The sequence below is a fragment of the Watersipora subatra genome, chromosome 3 (genome assembly GCF_963576615.1).
Source record: "Watersipora subatra chromosome 3, tzWatSuba1.1, whole genome shotgun sequence".
NCBI classification, from domain to species: Eukaryota; Metazoa; Bryozoa; class Gymnolaemata; order Cheilostomatida; family Watersiporidae; genus Watersipora; species Watersipora subatra.
In genome coordinates, this window is record NC_088710.1 from 60,675,036 (window position 1) to 60,698,972 (window position 23,937).

The 23,937-nt window shown below is 38.5% G+C and overlaps 1 protein-coding gene across 1 annotated transcript; it reads left to right on the top strand.

The window, feature by feature from the left end:
- The first annotated feature begins 586 nt into the window (after positions 1-586).
- On the top strand, positions 587-23,582 carry LOC137389823 (centrosomal protein of 112 kDa-like). The gene is made up of 21 exons (XM_068075949.1): positions 587-664; positions 1,199-1,363; positions 2,859-3,014; positions 3,932-4,034; positions 6,715-6,983; positions 7,665-7,867; positions 10,799-11,000; positions 11,486-11,691; positions 12,005-12,162; positions 13,058-13,225; positions 13,454-13,620; positions 14,358-14,459; positions 14,597-14,707; positions 14,800-14,913; positions 16,271-16,465; positions 18,260-18,353; positions 21,265-21,348; positions 21,549-21,713; positions 22,209-22,344; positions 22,469-22,583; positions 22,874-23,582. The coding sequence occupies exons 2-21, from the start codon at positions 1,232-1,234 to the stop codon at positions 23,045-23,047; spliced, it is 3,054 nt and encodes a 1,017-aa protein (XP_067932050.1). The 5' UTR covers positions 587-664; positions 1,199-1,231; the 3' UTR covers positions 23,048-23,582.
- The last annotated feature ends 355 nt before the right edge of the window (positions 23,583-23,937 follow it).

Consider the following 23,937-nt stretch of genomic DNA (forward strand, 5'->3'; position numbering starts at 1 on the left):
TTTTGAATCTATTAATACACTTAGGTATGTGAAGCTTAAGACAGTGGACAGAGTTGTACCAGTGATGGAAAAGGTCAGGGAACTACGTATGATAAACTATTGAAATTACCCAAACAGCTGCCTATACAAAGAACAAAACTTTTTTTTATAGATGTTCATCAAGCTTTTATGCACAAGTCACTGACTGGGAGCCAACATGTGGTGAGAGTTTTCTGTTCTCCTGTTATACACACTAAAAATAATAATTTGTGATTGTTGGGCAAACAGGTTTGTGGCACGAACGTGAAGTTATTAGTTATGTGGTCGGACATCTGCTTTTATGGGAAATGCGGGCAATTGCAGTACAATATTTCATGATTATAGAGAGCAAGGTATTTGTAGGTATTGCAAACTTTTGCATTAGTAAAGGGAGAACGGATGGAGTAGGCGGCATTATTTATGGAATAAAAGTTCATAGACCAAAAGTTACAAAACTAGCCCGAAGTATTGTGATGATTGCGTGACAGAGGTGAATAATGTTTATAAGCCAAGAAACGGTACAGCGCGCAGGCTAATGTTTACTATACGCTCAGCTCTCTGGGATAGAGTCGGTGGTTGGCTAGAGACTAGAGTGGCGTCGGTTTCGAACGTTTTTGTCTGTGGAATCTTTCAAGTAAACATTAAGGTATGTCGCACGCTTGTTATTTTGCTTTTAATTAGTTTGGTCATTATTATTATTACTAACGCATTAACTATTAATGTATGAACGCCATTAAACACTGATGTTTAAAATGCTTTTTCAAGTTTATTTTTATTATCACAAACTCATTTTTTACAAAATCGAATACTTTGCTCATTCATTAATTATATACGTATCTCACGTCAACACTTAATTTTCAAATGAATATATGCTAAGTAAAATTCTCAGGGATTTGTTGTGATGGTTAAGAATTTTTCGTGTTGCGATCATGTTCACCCGCAGTAGTATGTAGCATTAGACCGTTTGGCACGTTGCAAGGCTTTTTCCTTGTTACGGTTATAGTAATTTTGAATTCCTCTGATAAACCATTTACTCATTGAAGTTTATTTTCTAATGTTTTGTTAGCATGTGGTTGGAACAAACTAGCTATGCTCTTACTTTAGTGTGCAATCAGTATAATTTCGCAGGCATTGATTTGACTATTTTAATTATTTTATAAACCATTGGACCCGTTTGTAGCGACTTGTTCTTTCGTGTTGACAAGCTTTCAACATGGTTAGCCATGAGGACATGGTTCGAGAGTTAAACGAGGATTTTGAGTCTTTGCTAGGAGATATGAAGCCTTATGTTCTACAGCTGCAATTGAAATCAGAACGACAAAGATGTGCTCTTTGGATAAAGAAGGTAGTGCAAATTACTTTGCGTGTTATTACGTGTTTTTTAAGCCGAACTATGAAAGTTAGGCTAATTGTATCTGTTTTGGTACCTAACTTTTTTTGTAGGACAAAGGTTTAGCCTTTGGCCTAATTTCAACTCCAGCACTAAGAACAACCTCAAACATAACCTATTTTCTCATTATTTATTCATATTGCTTCAGATTGCTCTACAAATTGTGTCATTGGACTGAATGTCCTTTTTTAGAAAAACAGTTATATAGTCATAATAGCTGCCTGTAGTGTCATTATTGAGGGCTACAGCTTTTGAAGGTTTCGATTACGCTGCACGCTTGGTTATTGTTGTCAATCTGGAGATGTTATTTACATTTTTCGCTATGAGTCTTAGTGTTTCACCCCAAATTCTCATGTTGTCACGGAAGTGATGTGGTTGTTAGCAGTATTGTGCTCATTTCTGTCTCTTCTAATAAATGGTCTCACCAATTATTTTGAGATATCCAGCTTAGCTTGTACAAGATGCATCTTTTAATGCATTGTATGGGATGGATGTTTAAAACACGTTGGATCTAATCATATTTCTGTGAAACCTAGACTATAGGCAACCTCCAACTTGGCAAAAATTTGAATATCATTCGAGGTTCATCACTTTCTGCTTTCACAAAGATAGTGTTCTGAAGCAAAATATTTTGCCTTTTCTTGTCGCAAGCATTGCTTGATTAACCAAAAAACCATTTCCATTTGTCTATGGAATGTATAATATTTATGTATATCATGGCAGTCTGACAGGTTAGAGAGCAGACGGAATCTGCTGCTTGTTGGTCAGACATACTGTTGAATGTATACTTTTAGTGTATGTGTAAAAAATTTTCTGTGTCTCTTCAATGTTGCAATAACTATTACTGCTCTGGTGCAATTTTACCTTCAATATGGAGTGCATTTTTCAGTTTGGCAATTGATGTCTGGTTACACCGGCAGTGATACTCTCATTTTCTAAAGTATTTCAACAACTGTCAGTGTGAAACTTGTTGATGTATTTTTGTCTGTATATGAAATCAAAAGTTAATTCATTTATGTTCTTCACTCTAGTTATATATTGGTGCTTAGTTGCAATGGCTAGCATCAGCTGTTGTGATGTAATAAAGTTTAGTGCAATCATCAATGAGTCCATTTCCACTTGTCCGTTCACATTTATGAGACATGGTCATGTAGCCACGGTTTTTGTACCAGACTGGTTTACAGGTTTAACTACCTGGTTTATTCAAGTGATGAAGCATAACCAGAAGTAAGACTTAAGTTTTGTCATTGGGCCGATATGTAACTTCTGTTAATTTCATTAGCATTTTAGGGATGGTTTAACTAATTTGAATGAAACCCACAATACGCAAATATCTTTAATACTGTTAATAGATTTTTGAAGCAAATATGTTTGCATCACTGCTTCTGTCAATACATCTATCCTTACCCGTATGGAAAATCACGCTTTAACATATTTGTTATTATTTTAGCTATGCGAGCCACATCAACATTCAGGTTTAGAAGGCCGTAAGTTGAGGAATTCCTACAGTAAAGCGCTCTTAAACATGCTTAAAAGGGGTGTAATGGAAGGACCCCTTCTTCACCGCCCACCAGATGGCAAACTAGAGCCGTTTCCAATCTACCTGGTGAGTTTGTAACTACCATATGGTAGCAGCAAATTGTACAATATTTTATTTGGTTTAAATGCCATCTTGGAGGCTAAGATTTCATGGCTGAAGGAGAAGAGCAAAAATTCAAGAAGTTGTTTCTAGATCAGAGGTATAAATGGTTGAGGTATAATGAGCCCTTGGTATTCTGCAGTGGCATTCAATCTTGATAGCATATCACTCGTAACAATAGTGGAAATTCTGTTAGTAGCGTACTGCTTCAACTGATTAGCATCTACCCCTAAGTATTTACCTCTACTGTTATAACATTGTATGTGTCTTGCTAGACATTACTACAGAGTAGGCCTATGGACTATTTTAGCGAACTATCTGTCTGCTACAAGTGAGCGAGCAAACATTTAACTAAAACTATGAATGTGCCTAAACAGCTAGCATGTGCTAGCGACAGCGGCTAGCTTTAACAGTTCAGCGCTCAATTTCTGTTTACAAAGTCAGTGCAGCTATGTCTATAGAAGGCGGCCTGCATGTCAAAGATCATCATGATACTGTAGCTTACATTTCCAGGCTCCATTGTTTGTTCCGATGCGTGTTGAGTAGCAAGCACGTGGGTCCAACGCCGTTGCCGTAGTAAAATGTTTTCATTTGTTTGTATTAATAATGTGCGGTATTGATAAAGTTGCTGTGCAAATTAATAACAACAAGGGTTAGTACTGCTGACGCTTACTATTGCAAGTGTGTCATCCAATACTGAACAATTGCATTTCTTTGATAGAGTTGATTAGTTCGCTAGTGAAGATATGCTTACACTCACTACCTCGACATACCCTCAACTACTCCTCATAGGTTATGAGTGCTTACTAAGTAAATAGAAGTCTGGTCAGAATTGCTAAAATGCATCATGGGTAAGCTCTGTGATATCCACCATTTCTTTACAGAGTGAGTACCTCGAGGAGACGAATATCGCTGCTGATAATGTACCTGACTGGTTGAATGACCTTGATGACAGATCTTCACTGAGTAACTCTGCTGGGGACTTTGGTTAGTTCTTGGCCTTTGTGAAGCTGTGCTTTTGATAGCATTTAGTTAAAGGCTTATCAGCGCTGGTGGTTACTTAGCGATCGAGTGGAAATGCGTTGTCCGAACCAACTGATAGAACCAACTGCTTCGCCTGCACGTTGATTTCAATCCATGGAGTTGACAAATGTTGAGGAAACAAAATCTGGAAGTTTTGACAAAAAATCTTCAGAGCTTGTCTGTTGGAACTAGTTTATTTTTTACTTACTCAACATTGGTTTTTAGACCCACATTTGCATCTCATATACCTAAATATTGTGATCTCCTACATTCCTTGCATGATTCTTTGCAAATAGTCACTATTGTAGTTCCAATGTAATTAAGCATTTGGGTGATGCTGCAAGTCACTGTCGTATAGGAAAAACCCAAATCGCTACCTGTAGTTATAATATATGTCTACTAGCTGTGCTACCCGGCATTGCCCGAGTAATAAAAAAGTCTTTGGTCAGAAAAATGATTTGTATTTAACATGTAACAACATTTGCCATTCTAAGTTTCAAGCTACATATCATGAGAAAAGTGTTTTGTGTAATTGAATTAAATTAAGAGAGAAAATAAAAACAACTGTGAAGGCTTTCAAACTTTGTCAAACAACTTTTAAACTTCATATCATGAGGAAAATGTTTCGTGTAAGTCAAATAAATTTAAAAACATAAACCGACTATAAAAAGGTTTAGATGTGAAATAATTAGCAAGTAATAGCTAAATTAAGTCAGTTTTGCTACGATTGCAATAAAAGATGATTCGGTAATAATACAATTAATACAAACTGAGAAAACAAAATAAAAATCTTGAATATATTGTATTAATAATAACAATTCTTGCATAGAAGTTTGTGTGTATTAAAAAAGGGTACTGTTCCACCAGAAGCTATCCATCAAAACTATCAATATGACGATATGGAGACAATATAATTGGCCGCGCAAGAAGAATTGGCCTTGACCCCAGATAAAGTAATCAAACTTTACGAAAAATATTTCTTAACAGGCACATCGTAACGGGTGACCGCATCGATAAAATAATCGGCGTGCGCTGTTGCTATAGCCGGAATGACAGATCTACATACCCTAGGACACTTATGTATTTGCGGCATCTAACTTTCGCGTTTTCGCGGTGTCATCCTCTCGCGAAAGTTTCATGTGCGAAACTAATCTATCATAACAAACGAGCGAAAAAGCGAAACTAAATAGCTTTGTTCATTGATACTGTATAATTGAATTTTATAACGACATTTATTTTAACGTTTTTAACTACCACTATAGCATCGTTAAAATATAAACCGACAAAATAATTTGACTGTCAAAATTTATTACGTTATTATTTTGCAATTATTTAGGATTATTTTCCCATTAGGAATGATTTATAATGATAGGAATTTGATGTCAATGCACATGCATTAGTTAGCGTTATCGTTTGCTGGGGACATCAATCAATGCAGTGAGCACCGTGTGTTGAAAGAAAATAAGACACATGCACTGACACTCGCAGTACTACACAAGCAGCATGGCTCTGGAAAGGTTTGGATTCACCACTGACACTTCTTCAATAACTTGTAATTTTTTGAGATTTGTTTTGTTTTAAGTGATGTGACTGACGAGACGTTTCTAAATTAAAATAGGCAAAACATGACCGCAGTTAATACGCTCAGAAAAAAAACATCTTTTCCTTTTGAGCGTTTTAACAAAGATCAATTTTGCGGATTTTATTTTAAGTTCATTCGGAGGCTTTTACGCTTTCGATGGGACACGGCCAAGCGGGTGATTGACAAAACTTAATCTTTTGCAAACCTTTATAAAAGTCGTTAACAAAAATATTTTGCCTCTGATGATGATAATAATGATGCCTAAGAACTACTAGAAGTTGATGTTTGTCTCTGTGGCTTGGAATGAAGTGACATTCTACAGCGATAAAAACCGTGTCCATGGCCGTTGGGCAAATAACTTTTCGAATAAAGGATGTTGAGGTCGAGTTATCTGAAGGAATTTATCATTGCGTTGGAACTGACCAAACAAATCCGTTTGAGTCGACCTTGCGTTTGAGATGAAATGTTACATTTTATCTGAGGGCGAGTTTTTCGAGTTGGACTGTACTTACCGTAAAAAATTCCCAAAAAGTTAGGGCGACTCAGCCGGCCAGCTGCCCCAGTGAAAACTGGTCTGTTGATAGTCCAATAAACAAATGGCAGCAAGCGATCAAATTGCATTATCGACCTTGCCCACACCATTCTACCTGCGGTTCACAATTACAAACTAGTCGCAAATTGAAATTTTTTTTATCGGTGAACCGAACCTGAGGAATATAATTATGTTTGTTCCACTGCATTTATTTTCACATCACTATATTTTCGCACTCATCAGAGCTGCGAAATTAAGTTGCTTCGAAATTTTACTCTGTGAGCTACTCACGAAACTAAATACTAGCGAAATATAAGTGTCCTAGGGTACACACATACTTTGAGAACTATATATCTAGATTATCCTTTCATCAGCTTTTAGAAGTATTGCCTTTTTACATCCTTGAATAAACAAAGCATTTAGATTCACATTGTGCTCTTTAATAGGTTAGGTATGAGGGTTATTTTTATTACTGGAATCTGAACCGCTACTTCCGTTGCTAAAATGCATAGGCTTTTTTAAATAAATAGGTGACCCACGGCAGAGCTCGACCAATCGCCGATCAACCGAATCGCATGTGAGTGAGTCACGACACGCAGCGCGAGAGAAGCTTGAGGAGCTGTTGACTCACCAGACATATGGTGAGTCTCAGAACACAGATCTCGTGCATGCAGACCTTACAGAGGACACAGATGACTATTTTACTCGCAAGTTGTCTCGACCAACCAATGGCTCCCTTAGAAACCACAGTTCTGATGGCAAGCTGAGGAGTCCCAACAAGAAACGATCATCCCTAACGGTAATAAGCACCGCATTAGCTGTTATACTGATACACTCTAGATGTTGTACTACTGATACACTCTGTAGATGTTGTACCACTGATACAATCTGTAGATGTTGTACTACTGATACTCTCTGTAGATGTTGTACCACTGATACTCTCTGTAGATGTTGTACCACTGATACTCTCTGTAGATGTTATACTACTGATACACTCTGTAGATGTTGTACCACTGATACACTCTGTAGATGTTGTACTACTGATACTCTCTGCAGATGTTGTACCACTGATACACTCTGTAGATGTTGTACTACTGATACTCTCTGTAGATGTTGTACCACTGATACACTCTGTAGATGTTGTACTACTGATACTCTCTGTAGATGTTGCACTACTGATACACTCTGTAGATGTTGCACTACTGAAACACTTTTTATATGTTGTTCTACTGATACACTCTGTAAATGTTGTTCTACTGATACACTCTGTAGATTGTGTTCTACTGATACACTCTCTAGATTTTGTTCTCTCAATAATAGCTGGTCTATTAATAGACTGCTTTATTGATAGAAGTTGCTTGCTTAGTAGCTTTATTGTCGGCAAAAAATTTGTTTTTATACTACTGCACAAGTTTTCTGTGCTATTTTAGTTGCACTTACCATGCATTTGAAGTCACATTATATCCTTGCTTTGATTCAGGTTTCATTTCCTGAAAAGACCCGCAGTTCTCCACTCGATGAGATCACCACCAGAAGAACTGCTGCTCCCGCTGCCTCTTTCCAGTTCTCTTCAGATGAAGAAGATCATGGAGACAGAGAAAGAAGATTCCAGAAGAGTCTTTCACCCCCTAGAGTTCCCCAAAGGCAAGAGCGTAGCTCTTCTACAGATAGATGGACACAGAGGTAGTTTACTTCAATGTCTTATCCCGCTGATCTATGCCTGCTCTGGAGAAGCAGTTAGCTAAGAAATATCACAAAGATTTGTTGGTAGTGAGTGGCACAAATCTGTTGGTAATGAGTGGCACAAATCTGTTGGTAGTGAGTGGCACAAATCTGTTGGTAGTGAGTGGTACAGATCTGTTGGTAGTGAGTGGCACAAGTCTGTTGGTAGTGAGTGGTACAGATCTGTTGGTAGTGAGTGGCACAAGTCTGTTGGTAGTGAGTGGTACAAATCTGTTGGTAGTGAGTGGTACAAATCTGTTGGTAGTGAGTGGTACAGATCTGTTGGTAGTGAGTGGTACAGATCTGTTGGTAGTGAGTGGTACAGATCTGTTGGTAGTGAGTGGCACAAGTCTGTTGGTAGTGAGTGGTACAAATCTGTTGGTAGTGAGTGGTACAAATCTGTTGGTAGTGAGTGGTACAGATCTGTTGGTAGTGAGTGGTACAGATCTGTTGGTAGTGAGTGGCACAAGTCTGTTGGTAGTGAGTGGTACAAATCTGTTGGTAGTGAGTGGTACAGATCTGTTGGTAGTGAGTGGTACAAATCTGTTGGTAGTGAGTGGTACAGATCTGTTGGTAGTGAGTGGTACAGATCTGTTGGTAGTGAGTGGCACAAGTCTGTTGGTAGTGAGTGGTACAAATCTGTTGGTAGTGAGTGGTACAAATCTGTTGGTAGTGAGTGGTACAGATCTGTTGGTAGTGAGTGGTACAGATCTGTTGGTAGTGAGTGGTACAGATCTGTTGGTAGTGAGTGGCACAAGTCTGTTGGTAGTGAGTGGTACAAATCTGTTGGTAGTGAGTGGTACAGATCTGTTGGTAGTGAGTGGTACAGATCTGTTGGTAGTGAGTGGCACAAGTCTGTTGGTAGTGAGTGGTACAAATCTGTTGGTAGTGAGTGGTACAGATCTGTTGGTAGTGAGTGGCACAAGTCTGTTGGTAGTGAGTGGTACAGATCTGTTGGTAGTGAGTGGTACAGATCTGTTGGTAGTGAGTGGCACAAGTCTGTTGGTAGTGAGTGGTACAAATCTGTTGGTAGTGAGTGGTACAGATCTGTTGGTAGTGAGTGGTACAGATCTGTTGGTAGTGAGTGGCACAAGTCTGTTGGTAGTGAGTGGCACAAATCTGTTGGTAGTGAGTGGTACAGATCTGTTGGTAGTGAGTGGCACAAGTCTGTTGGTAGTGAGTGGTACAGATCTGTTGGTAGTGAGTGGCACAAGTCTGTTGGTAGTGAGTGGTACAAATCTGTTGGTAGTGAGTGGTACAAATCTGTTGGTAGTGAGTGGTACAGATCTGTTGGTAGTGAGTGGTACAGATCTGTTGGTAGTGAGTGGCACAAGTCTGTTGGTAGTGAGTGGTCCAGATCTGTTGGTAGTGAGTGGCACAAGTCTGTTGGTAGTGAGTGGTACAAATCTGTTGGTAGTGAGTGGTACAGATCTGTTGGTAGTGAGTGGTACAGATCTGTTGGTAGTGAGTGGCACAAGTCTGTTGGTAGTGAGTGGTACAAATCTGTTGGTAGTGAGTGGTACAGATCTGTTGGTAGTGAGTGGTACAGATCTGTTGGTAGTGAGTGGCACAAGTCTGTTGGTAGTGAGTGGTACAAATCTGTTGGTAGTGAGTGGTACAGATCTGTTGGTAGTGAGTGGTACAAATCTGTTGGTAGTGAGTGGTACAGATCTGTTGGTAGTGAGTGGTACAGATCTGTTGGTAGTGAGTGGTACAGATCTGTTGGTAGTGAGTGGCACAAGTCTGTTGGTAGTGAGTGGTACAAATCTGTTGGTAGTGAGTGGTACAGATCTGTTGGTAGTGAGTGGTACAAATCTGTTGGTAGTGAGTGGTACAGATCGGGTGATACATCAGTATGAAAGTTCTTTTTGTTTGGTTTTTTATCTTCTGTTTTGATAGTAAAAGTCGCTTATTCGGAAGTAATATGCCACATGAATCTACAAGTACAGTGGACCCTCATTCACTTGGACTAATACAGACTGGGTCATCTCCGAACATTGAAAATGCCTGGACATTGAAAATAGAGTATTGTGCTGTACATTAAACAGGCTATATTGTCTCTACACATACTCCTAGGCTACAGTATCATACAATATGCGTATACAATACACATGAGCGAGTAAACTCTGGTTATACTAGCAATAGGGTGCAGTTTAATATTAATAGCAGTAATAATAACAAATGATAATTACAGTAAAACACTCTTGTGAGAAACTCATGCTCTCGGGCTGTCTGTTTCGAGAGCTACTTATCGGTCAACGTTGTCAGTCTTCGGACAAACACAGCCATATCGGACAATCGTCCAGACCACGGATGTTGTTCGGTCAATTGAAAGCCTGAGGAAGGGGGTGGGTTGACTCTACCCGATTTACGTAATTGTTAGCCAATCGGAAATACCAAGCCTCCATTAAAAGGAAGTAACTTGGTTTTTTACTTTTACTTACCTTATTGGCCAGAAGAAAATGTGAAAACTAGAAACGGCTCACAACTTTGTCACAGTTGTAGATCACAGTTGTTGGTACCACGAAATATCGCCATCACATATTTATGAAAACAGATTCTGAAGCTTATTAAACATGTAATTTCGGTTACGTTAGAAAAGGCTCCTTTAACATATCAATTCTATTTAAACAGTATTTTAGCTCCACTTGAGAAGGCAATCGATAGCCTAAGGCTGTACACTAGGTAAAGCTCGCTCGCTTTGGACCTCGTACTAAACACCAGCATGATGCTACGTGATCCTGCATGTCTTCTAACCTTATGCTGTTCTCACTTGAGGTCTTCCGGGTTGGCTCTTTCTTATGTCTGCGCTATTTCTAATGTTGTATTTAGATTTCAATGTTCATCCGATCTCCTTTTGTCCTCCAATTGCATGGTCAAGGTCAACTGCAGGTCACCAACAAGAGTCACGCATACGTGTCGGTCTCCTCAGCTTGCTCGTACCTCCCACTCACCCGTGTTCATAAGGGAGCAGGCGAGGCAACTTGATAGAAACTTTGATCGAGAGGTTGATCTTAAAGTGAAAGTAGTTGAAAACCAGCTCTATGAAGAAAAATTAAAAATGCAGCAAAAGAATGATGAAGAAATCCAAAAGGTAAGTTCATTTAAGTTTGCATTAACAAGTTAGGTGTTTATTCTCGCTATTGCCTTCAGTTCCCTGTCATGTCCTGTTACCTGTTTCATGTTCCCTGTCTACTTGATTAGCACAAGATTTGAAATGGCCAATGTGAGAAGAAAGCTACATTTCTGTGCAAGATAATGTTAATTTTCATTTATCTGATCATGTTTCTTTCTTGACTGTTCACTGAGTCATATCATTCAGTAGACTTCAGAAGTAGCGCTCATAAAGGCATTCTCTAGCTGACGGTCGTACAAATCACCTTCAGGAATGTTGAAACTGTACATTATGTTTGGAAGTTCTGAGTATAGCCCGCTGTAGTTGTTGATCACTTCTGTTTGGAAGTTATGAGTATAGCCCGCTGTAGTTGTTGATCACTTATGTTTGGAAGTTCTGAGTATAGCCCGCTGTAGTTGTTGATCACTTACTACCTTCTCAGAAATTCCATCTCAATCTCTTAGATATTGGAGAGAAAAAACTCTGAGATAGATGAAATCAAAGCGCAGTACAAAAAGAAGCTAGAGACAGCCGAGGGAGATGTAGCTAAGCTTGAAAAGAAGGTACAAACGGTGCTACGGGACTCACAGATTGTTAGAGACAACAAAGATCTACAGATAAGTGAGCTCAAGAAGATGGCAGAAGAGAGCACAACTTCCAAAAATAATTGGTAAACGTGTCATGACTTGATTCTTTTTGTAAACAAAAAAAATCAAAGTGTACACAGCTATTAGTAGTTCTATTTACAGTACTAGAGCGTGCTTTAGTACGCTCTAGTACTGTAAATAATTACAGGTAGCTAAATTACAAGTAGCTAAATGTATTTGTAGCCACTCTCTCCGTTTAAATTCATTAAATTTATTGCCGTAACTTCAACATTATACCAATCAAAATAAACATCAAGTGTTAATGGGATGATTTTTATTATCCACATTTTGTGTCTCAAGTTTTCACATAATTTTCCATTCTCACAAATTCTTCAGCATGGAGAAGCGGTTTCACGATCTGCAGACTGAACATGAACAGGAAAAGATGGAGCTACAAAAAGCTCAGACGGCGAGTATTCAGCAGTTAATGGATGACACGAATGAGCGACTTTTGAAGATGGAAGATGACTATAGAAAGCAGAGCAAAGCGATGGGTGAGTGGAAGAAGAGCATTGTAATCTACTGTATCTCGTAGTAGAGCTAACGATACTTCATGTACTTCTTCGCAGTCGGATAACAAGTTTGGCTATGAACAGTCATAAAAGCATTATAATCAACTTGGGATACAAGGAGACTTTCAATGATTTTGGATTTTCTATGACTATCATAGAAAGGTACTCAGAATGTCGTAAAATATCTATTGTGGAATGCAATATGAGATAAGCATTCATTTAGTCATATCTGCATTCATAAATTTGGAGTTGTCTTCTACACATTGCTTACAGCGATATGTGGCCTGCACAGTAATTACTTTGTAGAGCAAATTTTGAGTTATTGTAGCCTAAAAACATGAAAATATCTACAAATATTTTATCCTACCTGTCTTGGTTATATTTAGGCATACTCCAAACAATGAACAAACTGAAGGGTATTAGCATTTGATTAGCATTCGAAGGCTTCACACGCTTACATAATCTTGCATTCTTTGTCAGTAGCAAACCCAAAGCGCCCAATGTGATGAGCAGTTTGTCTTAATCAGTTCTACTATCACACCGTATGGTATGTCTTTTCTATCACAACATCTAGTATGTCTTTACTATCACACCATCTGGTATGTCTTTTCTATCACAACATCTAGTATGTCTTTACTATCACACCATCTGGTATGTCTTTACTATCACACCATCTGGTATGTCTTTACTATCACACCATCTGGTATGTCTTTACTATCACAACATCTAGTATGTCTTTACTATCACACCATCTGGTATGTCTTTACTATCACACAATCTGGTATGTCTTTACTATCACACCATCTAGTATGTCTTTACTATCACAACATCTAGTATGTCTTTACTCTTCGTTGTATCCAGAACTGTTAATCTTTAGGAGACACTATCCGTGAGCTGGAGAAACGTATTCAGGTGCTGACCTTGGATGCTGAGAAGGTCAGCAGTGCCAAGCAACTTCTAGAGCAGTGTAAAATTGAATTGGAGAGTCGAGTGGAGCAACTGTCAGCCGATTGCAGCGAGTACAAGATCAGATATGACCAGCTCGGTGGGTGGTTTTTGGTGTGCTAGACATGGTTTACGTATTTTTTCATGTATTGTATGTATTGTATTGTAGAGAGAATGGGTATGGAAAAAGATAATTTTATCTTCTCTTTCAGCTTATTCCAAGTTTTATTCAAATGTTTGACCTGAACTGTGAGCGAAGAATGGCCTGTGCAGCAAAATGCTAGTTGTTAGGTCTTACTTTGATTGTTTTTATTTTGGTAATGTGCAGAACGAGCGCACACGAACGCCTTGTCTGAGCATGCGAATGCCATTGAACTGGTGCGCGAGAAGCATGAGAGTCAACTCAATTTTGCAAGGAAGGAGCATCAGCTGACTGTCAGCAAAGATAATGATACGATCCTCTCTCTTGAGCAAAGTGTCATTCAGTTGAAGCAGGTGAGCCATGATCAGGAGACACCAGTTTATCTCTTCTGCCCTCTTGTGTATGATCAGTTTGTTTAGCCATGGTTCCAACGAGTTGGTGTTTTATGTGTTTATAAAATTTTGTATTGCTAATCTGGAAGTAAAAACATAGAAACCAGGTAATTAGTACTGATGCCGGTTTATTGGAACTTTAGGTCATCAGTCAAAACATTTGTCCAGATGACAGCTTACACAGAGCAATGAGCCTTCCTGCTCATAAGTACGGGTGTTTTGTTTGTTTCGTTCTATTAAAATGCACATTATTTCTAGTAACAAAATGGCAATATTGTTTAGAAGTGAAAAGATTGACCAAGTAATTTTGCTAGTATTATATGAAACAGATATGTTGCGGGATGTTTAAAAGTTTACCTATTCGTCAGAAATATGCTAGTAAAGAAAGCTTAAGTAATTTACACAACTGGGTAATGTTGGTGACCTTTAAACTCAATCAAGCGTACCTTAAATATGGGTGTCAACAACAGACGGTCCTGTTCTCAGAGGCTTTGTATTACAGCTCCGACTGGTTCTACTCAGCAGCAGGTGGTAACTGTCACAAATCCCACTTGCTTTGTGTGTAATAGTCTGTAAAACAATCTTGAGTAGAACTACTGGTACTCATAAAACCATATCTGTGGATCGTTTCATGACGAACTTGAAATTTTTTATCAAAGAATAGCAAACTTGAAAAACTGATTTGATAATTAATTTAGAACTTGCAAGACTTGGAAGCGCAGCGACAGAGGCAGGTGAGAGAGCTGGAGCAGTCACATCAGCAAGACCGGCAGCACTCTGACAACCTACATGACAAAAAGGTGCAATGATTGTAGAAATACGCAGCGTTTGCTCAGCAGCCTCTTTTTGCAATAACTTGTATGACGTGTCAATCCTTGGTGGTCAGTTGTGCACTCGTTCAACTAAAAGTGCTAGTATCTAAGTTGATTCTGCGTAGGTAAGGAGTCTGCACAAGGAGATGGAGCAGCAAGAATCAGAACACAAAAGGGCGGTCCGGGCAATGGATAAGTCTTTGGCTGACAAAGAGAAGGCCCTGGAACAGTTGCAGGTAGGTTGAAGGATAACAGCACACTAATCACTTGTGGATACTTTCATTTTGGGTTTTTAGAAAAGTGCTGACCATACCCGCTGTTGTTGTAGGAAAAACTGACCGCCCAGGCAGCACAAGCTGATGCTGGACTCCAAGAGCTGCGGCAGCAAGTAGAAAAGCAACAAGAGCAGGTGTTTGCTGAAATGAAACAACAGATGCAGCAGGTGAATCATATCAGGGGTTGAGGGTTATTCATCTAGACTCGGGCTATGCTATGACTCGGACTGTGCTATGACTAGGGTTATGCCAATACATTTTATCTTTGTAAAATTGTTTATTTTATAGATAGTTTAATGATGAGTAGGCTTCACTATTTAGCTATATTTTTTGCTAAAGTCAGCAATGGTTTTTTAAATTTATTTTGTCGAAACTCTGAAGACAGTGTCAGCAGAAGACAGCAGGTCTCACCTTGGCAAAACATAAGCATTTTCAAGTCATGGAATTTTAAACTTTTTTTTAGCTAGAATTCATTTTCTTTTGAAACAATGTAAGATCGTGCTGTGTGCTGCCACACAAGAAGTAGTTCACTTTAATGACAAAAGGTAAAGTATTTTTCTTACATGTAGTTATGTGGCTGACACATTACTTTTTCTGTCTACTTTGTCTTTCATTGGAAGTTTTGGCTGAACTTTTTTAAAGATAGCTTAATATTTGTCACACAAAGCAATTTAGAACACGCAACTTTCAAAATTTTGAAATATTTGCAGTTTTTTAAGTGAACGTAAAAAAGTTGTTGAGAATTCATGATTGCACATAAAATCCATAACAATAGTAGAAATTTACAAGATAAAATTGTAGTTTAAATTTGACATGGTTTAAGTAAATCAGAGCAAGTTACTTCATGTATCTTTAACACCACCCTTACCTCTGGGTCTGCTCATTATGGAGCCTGCACTTTCATTCTCGAGTCTCCAAGGTCATCTTATAAGTAATACTTTTTTATTTATGATTTCTTTATTTGTTGTGTTTCATACATTTAGTTTTTAAGACAATTTTACAAGATTCATTTGTTTTGGTGCTATGTGCAATTATCTGGAGTATTTATAAAAGGGCCATCATAGGTTTTTGGATAAAGATAACCTCAATGAAATGCAGTGTATTTTTGCAAGAATATTCACTCCAACATATGAACGTTTTAATGTATGAAGAAGATCTTGAAACAGATGAACTTTGTATGTAGGTGTTTGAGATCATAAGCTTAGATTTGCATTCTTTTTTTTCATGTGATGGTAGCTTCAAATGCTGCCGACTTAGCATTTTCACTCCTCTCTACCTCCTCTCTCTATAAACTTTAGATTATAAAGGAGTGGGTAGGCAGCAGTAAAAAGTATCCAGTATAGTAGGTGAAGAGTAAGCTATGGTCTTTGACAACTGACTCTAAAGTGAGCTAGGGTCTTTGACAACTGACTCTAAAGTGAGATAGGTGCTTTGACAACTGACCCTAAAGTGAGCAGTTGGTAGTCTAAATTAGGCATTGGTCACTTTATTGTTGATAAGTTAGACAGAAGTAACTGTCACCAGGTTGAGATGGAACTAGAGAAATCAAAGAAGGCTCGAAGGGAGCAGACAGATGAGTTTGAGCAACAGGTTAAGGAGATTGCTGCAGCTCATGAATTTGAAATCAAGTCCGCCAGACAATCATTTGAGGAGGAAAAGCAAAACATGGCTGCTGCTTCCCAACAGCAAAGAGATCTGCTTGTGTCAAACCTTAAGCAGGTGGGTCACTAAATAGATGGTAACCAATACGTTTACTGTCTACCAGCTCTTGTGACTAATACTGTTTCTATCTGGCAATCTGCTGCAAGGCAACAGGCACTCTGTAAATAAGCGATATTTAGTTAGGTTACTGTTATCCCACGAAAAAACGAGCGGAGCGAATGTTTGAGAGTTTTTATGATAAATGCATGTGCACACAACTTACGAAAATTATTCATCAACAACATCGAAACCCTTGCATCGAAATCTCATCAACAAATTTAATCATCTTTTTGTAGTTTCGTTAAAGTATAATAACGATACAAAACACATACAAACCTATTTAAACATGTTACCAAGTCTTTGAAAGGTTACCGTAATATCTTAAAACTAACCCATCTGAACGGATTATACATAAATAGACAGATTAATTTGGCTGAAAATCGTTATTAAAACTGGTCAAGCCTTACTTTTATCAACATTAAGACCGGCAAACGAAACGCCGAGCGACAGAAAAGAGAACAATTAAGTCGTGCGCTTTTCACGAAAAAATAACATGCACATTTCACCAGTCTATAGCATTGTCGAATTGGCAACGGTTTTTGTAATTAACGTAGAAGTACAGAAATCATTTCTTTTTTGCCGATTTCAAAGTAACTGACATTTTGGAAACTTTTGAGTATTTTGGTATTCTAACTGATGTCCAAAGCAGTGAAAGTAAAGGAAATTACGATGATATTTTTTTCTAACGATTCTAATGAGATTATTACAATATTTAATTATAAGTTTGGATATTCTTCTTGATACTTCTTGATATTGATAGCTACAAAATTGTGCATTGTTTCCTATTATTACTGTATTAATAATATTGGTTATTCTAATAATATCAGTGCATTTTACTTCTAATATTGCATTTCTCCTATTGCAGGGGGAGAGATATAAACATATAATATTTTCCTTTCATTATTGCTGTTTGTTGTATATAATAACACCCGCACCCAGTACATTACAGCTACCATTGCAGTTATCCTATTGCACTGCAGTGCCATTTGACTGCTAATATTGCATTTCTCAACCATCAGTACCCTTTCTTTTTTCCAATATCACTTTGGTCATGGGCTGTATGACAGTGGAATTTCTAGTTTATTTAGCTTGAGTTTGAAGGTACAGACAGCATTATTTTTGATACCAATCGTGGCATGGCAGCTCTTAGTTGTATGCATTAAATATTGTACTCTCTTAGTAGCATGTCAAAAATAGTATAATAATCTTCCATATGATATGGAAAAGCCAAGTGTCAAGGTTTTAATATTTAAAAATAATTTTTCATAAGACTGATTACGTCAATGAGATATCCCTTTTTAGAATATTCTGAGTTTACTACATGTATAATATTCAAAACTTTCCATCTCTCTATCATATCAAAGTTATATTTTCTTCAACCAGTCGTATTTTAAGCTCTGCAGGCTCCTTTCAGTTTTATGCACTCAAGTTAGTGCACCTGTTCGCAGTAACTTCATCTGCACGTTTCACGATTTATTTCATCTTCAACCTGGAGTTGTTCTTGACAAGTTCATGGCCGTGAGTTTACGCTCGTCTAGATTTCTTTATTTATGTTCCATAATTAACCTTTTATATAGATTTACTTGTAGTTAACACTCACATAAAATACCTTTCGATTTCATCTTGTTAGATGCATCGATTATTCTACCTCAGTATTTAGTAGCAAAGATTTCGTTTAGAACTAACAGATTTTTCTCAGTAAACTGGATCAATATATTTTATTGTATGACATCTGACTGTGTTGGCTTCTAGGAAATGGAGTTACTGAAAAAGAATGCTAAAGCCGAGAAAGAACAAATGGAGAAGAGCATGAAACAAAGGAAAGCCGAATCAGAGGCTCGGTTAAGTAAGTTTATCTAGACACAACCCACCATCTGGTTGTTTCAGTAAGTGTATCTGAGTACAACACACCATCTGGCTGTTTTAGTGTGTGTATCTGAGTACAACACACCATCTGGCTGTTTTAGTGTGTGTATCTGAGTACAACACACCATCTGGCTGTTTTAGTAAGTTTATCCGAGTACAACACACCATCTGGCTGTTTTAGTACGTTTATTTGAATACAACACAACATCTGGGCGTTTTGGTAAGTTTATTTGAGTACAACGCAACATCTAGCAGTAAGCCGACCCCACCTGTCCGGTATCATCACAGCCTGAATTGAGATTGCAGTAGAATAGATAGCTCTCATCATTTTTTGAAAATATACTGACTATTGGCCTTACGAAGTTGAGTTAATTTAATTTATTCTACTTTGTTAATAGGTTTCATAAACAGTGTAAAGCAAGAGTTTACTTTTTACATAAAGTAATTTGTTGTAACTTAATTTTTTTTAACTAGAAAATGGCCTGTGAACGGCCATTCATGGCAGTTAATGATTGATCTGGTCATTTCTAGTGTAACTGACCTGAACGTCTGGTTATAGGTGACGTCTCAATGATCTGATCATTTCTAGTGTAACTGACTGCCTGGTTATAGGTGATGTCTCAGTGATCTGGTCATTTCAAGTGTAACTGACTGCCTGGTTATAGGTGATGTCTCAGTGATCTGGTCATTTCTAGTGTAACTGACTGCCTGGTTATAGGTGATGTCTCAGTGATCTGGTCATTTCTAGTGTAACTGACTGCCTGGTTATAGGTGATGTCTCAGTGATCTGGTCATTTCAAGTGTAACTGACTGCCTGGTTATAGGGGATGTCTCAGTGATCTGATCATTTCTAGTGTAACTGACTGCCTGGTTATAGGTGATGTCTCAGTGATCTGGTCATTTCAAGTGTAACTGACTGCCTGGTTATAGGGGATGTCTCAGTGATCTGATCATTTCTAGTGTAACTGAATGTCTGGTTATAGGTGATGTCTCAATGATCTGGTCATTTCAAGTGTAACTGACTGCCTGGTTATAGGGGATGTCTCAGTGATCTGATCATTTCTAGTGTAACTGAATGTCTGGTTATAGGTGATGTCTCAGTGATCTGGTCATTTCTAGTGTAACTGACTGCCTGGTTATAGGTGATGTCTCAGTGATCTTGTCATTTCTAGTGTAACTGACTGTCTGGTTATAGGTGATGTCTCAGTGATCTGATCATTTCTAGTGTAACTGACTGCCTGGTTATAGGTGATGTCTCAGTGATCTGGTCATTTCAAGTGTAACTGACTGCCTGGTTATAGGGGATGTCTCAGTGATCTGATCATTTCTAGTGTAACTGACTGCCTGGTTATAGGTGATGTCTCAGTGATCTGGTCATTTCGAGTGTAACTGACTGCCTGGTTATAGGGGATGTCTCAGTGATCTGATCATTTCTAGTGTAACTGAATGTCTGGTTATAGGTGATGTCTCAATGATCTGGTCATTTCAAGTGTAACTGACTGCCTGGTTATAGGGGATGTCTCAGTGATCTGATCATTTCTAGTGTAACTGAATGTCTGGTTATAGGTGATGTCTCAGTGATCTGGTCATTTCTAGTGTAACTGACTGCCTGGTTATAGGTGATGTCTCAGTGATCTTGTCATTTCTAGTGTAACTGACTGTCTGGTTATAGGTGATGTCTCAGTGATCTGATCATTTCTAGTGTAACTGACTGCCTGGTTATAGGTGATGTCTCAATGATCTGATCATTTCTAGTGTAACTGACTGCCTGGTTATAGGTGATGTCTCAGTGATCTGGTCATTTCTAGTGTAACTGACTGCCTGGTTATAGGTGATGTCTCAGTGATCTGGTCATTTCTAGTGTAACTGACTGCCTGGTTATAGGTGATGTCTCAGTGATCTGATCATTTCTAGTGTAACTGAATGTCTGGTTATAGGTGATGTCTCAGTGATCTGATCATTTCTAGTGTAACTGACTGCCTGGTTATAGGTGATGTCTCAGTGATCTGGTCATTTCTAGTGTAACTGAATGTCTGGTTATAGGTGATGTCTCAGTGATCTGATCATTTCTAGTGTAACTGACTGCCTGGTTATAGGTGATGTCTCAGTGATCTGATCATTTCTAGTGTAACTGACTGCCTGGTTATAGGTGATGTCTCAATGATCTGATCATTTCTAGTGTAACTGACTGCCTGGTTATAGGTGATGTCTCAATGATCTGATCATTTCTAGTGTAACTGACTGCCTGGTTATAGGTGATGTCTCAGTGATCTGGTCATTTCTAGTGTAACTGAATGTCTGGTTATAGGGGATGTCTCAGTGATCTGATCATTTCTAGTGTAACTGAATGTCTGGTTATAGGTGATGTCTCAGTGATCTGGTCATTTCTAGTGTAACTGACTGCCTGGTTATAGGTGATGTCTCAGTGATCTGGTCATTTCTATTGTAACTGAATGTCTGGTTATAGGTGATGTCTCAGTGATCTGGTCATTTCTAGTGTAACTGAATGTCTGGTTATAGGTGATGTCTCAGTGATCTGATCATTTCTAGTGTAACTGAATGTCTGGTTATAGGTGATGTCTCAGTGATCTGGTCATTTCTAGTGTAACTGACTGCCTGGTTATAGGTGATGTCTCAGTGATCTGATCATTTCTAGTGTAACTGAATGTCTGGTTATAGCAGATGTCTCAGTGATGTGATCATTTCTAGTGTAACTGACTGCCTGGTTATATGTGATGTCTCAGTGATCTGGTCATTTCTAGTGTAACTGAATGTCTGGTTATAGGTGATGTCTCAGTGATCTGGTCATTTCTAGTGTAACTGACTGTCTGGTTATAGGTGATGTCTCGGTGATCTGATCATTTCTAGTGTAACTGAATGTCTGGTTATAGGTGACGTCTCAGAGCAGTTACACGAACTCAAAGAAGAACTTGCACAATCTGAGAATCTTAGGAAACAGCAGCTGATGGAGATCGGTAATAAATATCAGGGTTTCTATTACTTCTGCATGGAAACTTTAATTCTGTTCTGGTTATTGATTATTGATATGGCGAGTCTGCAAAGGGTTTCTGTCAATAAGTTTCTGTCAAGAATTTTACTTTGGTGACAAGCTGAATAGAATATTTTATTGAAGAGTGCTAATTCGAACTAGCCGCTAACGTCATTCTGCATTCAGGTCTGGTGAAGGAGGAAGAGACGCAGAGGCTGAACCATGAGCATGAGAGGGCCCTAGAGAGGTGCAGGAGTGACTGTGAAAGAGAGAAACACGCTTTACAAAAGCAGCACTCGGCAGATCTTGAAGGCAGCATAGAAAAGACAAATGCTAAACTAAGGAACATAGGTAATACCGGCAGGTTGTAATGAATTGCAGAAGCTTTCTCAATCATTTTATAAGAGCTATCACCTACAACGGTGTACGGACTGGTACTGCTAGTGGTTATAAGGGAATGAGTCTTCTGTTTGTGAGACTCAGGACACAATCTTTTGTGAAACCAATAAATCTCGGATGAAATGGTGGGAGAAAGAGACATATGCTGATGGTCTGACATGTCATATAAGTGACATATGCTGACATGATCTCATCGGCTTGGATGGTGTCGATCCTGGGCAGCACTTGCCGCTTTCACTTAGCTGTGTCTGGAGTAATGGCATGCAGTTTCAATCCCCGAATTATGAAATTTTCTATGTTTTTATTTTTCGCTAATTATTGATACCAGGAGATGCCATTCCGAATTCGAGTTTAAGAACTAAAACTTGCATTTGTTTTCTTCACCTATGCAGCTCTGTTTTGTTGAAAATGACTGATTGTCCGCTTAATCAATTCTATTTTACACAGAAAATGACTACACAGCAAGGATGACCAAGCAAGCAGAACAAGTTGCTGATTTGCAGCTCCAATTGGAACAGCTCCAGGCTGAGAAACATAGACTTGTGGATCAGTTAGAAAGCAAAATAGTAGACAACTCTAACAGGTCTCTCGCCACATCTATTGTTCTTATCTTTTTGAGATCATCCGGTTTTGTAGGTTTCTATGCAAGTTTAAAGCCATTGCTGCTGTATCGCAGCATCTGTTTTCATCGTATATTTCATGTGTAGGTTTGACGAAGAAAAGAGATCATTGAGAAAACAGTCTGCTGCAACAGTGATGAGTTTAAAACAGGAAGTTGAAATGTTAAAAGCGAAAATTCGGCAATCGGAACGACATTCTGAGGTAAATCAATGGCAAGTAAACTCGATGACGTTTTATGGGTGCTGCATCTTCTACTCATTGAACTGTTGAGACGTCTCTCCATTTATGGGTGCTGCATCTTCTACTCATTGAACTGTTGAGACGTCTCTCTATTTATGGGTGCTGCATCTTCTCCTCATTGAACTGTTGAGACGTCTATCTATTTATGGGTGCTGCATCTTCTACTCATTGAACTGTTGAGACATCTCTCTATCCGATTTCAATCTCGGGCGCGTCAAAGAAGACATGTGCATGTATTGTCTTCGTTGTAGAATCTGTTGGCTGACCATGAAGAAGATTTGGTTCAGCTGAGACTCGAGTATGAAGAGAAGATGAGAGGATTAATTCCTTCTGATGCCCGAGAGCAGCTTGATGCCACAGTAAATTCCTTGAAGAACCAGGTGAACACATTGAAGCAGCGCATCGCCATCCTACAGGATAGCTAATGTTTCTGAAAGATTGGTTTTTATCGATCGATGTGTTCGTAAGGAGCTCTCTCTTTCTACTTTCAGAAGGACAACTGGGCAACTATTGCTAACTTAGCACTCATTTTACCTCTTCGGTTTCACAGACCTGTCTTTACTAGCCTGTTACGTTACTATCTTTCTGTACCGCATGAAAGGGGGCTGAGATTGCTATATGGCCAATGCTAGTTCTGTCATGTTGCCTTTGTTGTGTTGTTTGCATATTGTTATTATGGTGATACCCGAGTGCCGACTGCTGCTCTCATAGCCTGTGTTCCCATGTCTAAAGGGTTTGACAGACATTTAGGCTGTTTGAGTGTGCAAGAATTTTCAGTCCGTCCTAACAATCGTATTTATACAGTTTTTTACTTGTTATTTTAAAGTCTAGCCACAGCTATACAGTGTGTCGAATGGTAGCGGTATATATTTATGAGATTGTCTAATTTGTATTGATGAACTTTGATGAAGTAGAACAGCTAACTTATTGCTGAGTTTTGCAATAAAATGTTGCTTTAACACCCCAAATACCTACTACTGAAGGGAATATCTACTGATGCCGTTTATGGGATCGTCTTTGACCTAAACAGCAGCGTCACGACTAGATGGGATAGTTTTGTAGAATGGCTGCCAACATAAGCATTTTTGTCGTGCAGCATTAGCTACTGATTAGCATTGACATCGTATAACATTTGTTTTAAGTCGAAAAAAGGCCTCCTTATGTTACAGCCCGCAACTTATATTGAAAGTGCTTTTCTCTCCAAAACTGGTCTTGTATTCTGCAAATTATTGATACAAAGTATCATGATTATGTTGGTGTAATAAGATGTATTTTTAAAATGCTGTCAGTTAACTTGCATCACCAATGCATCATG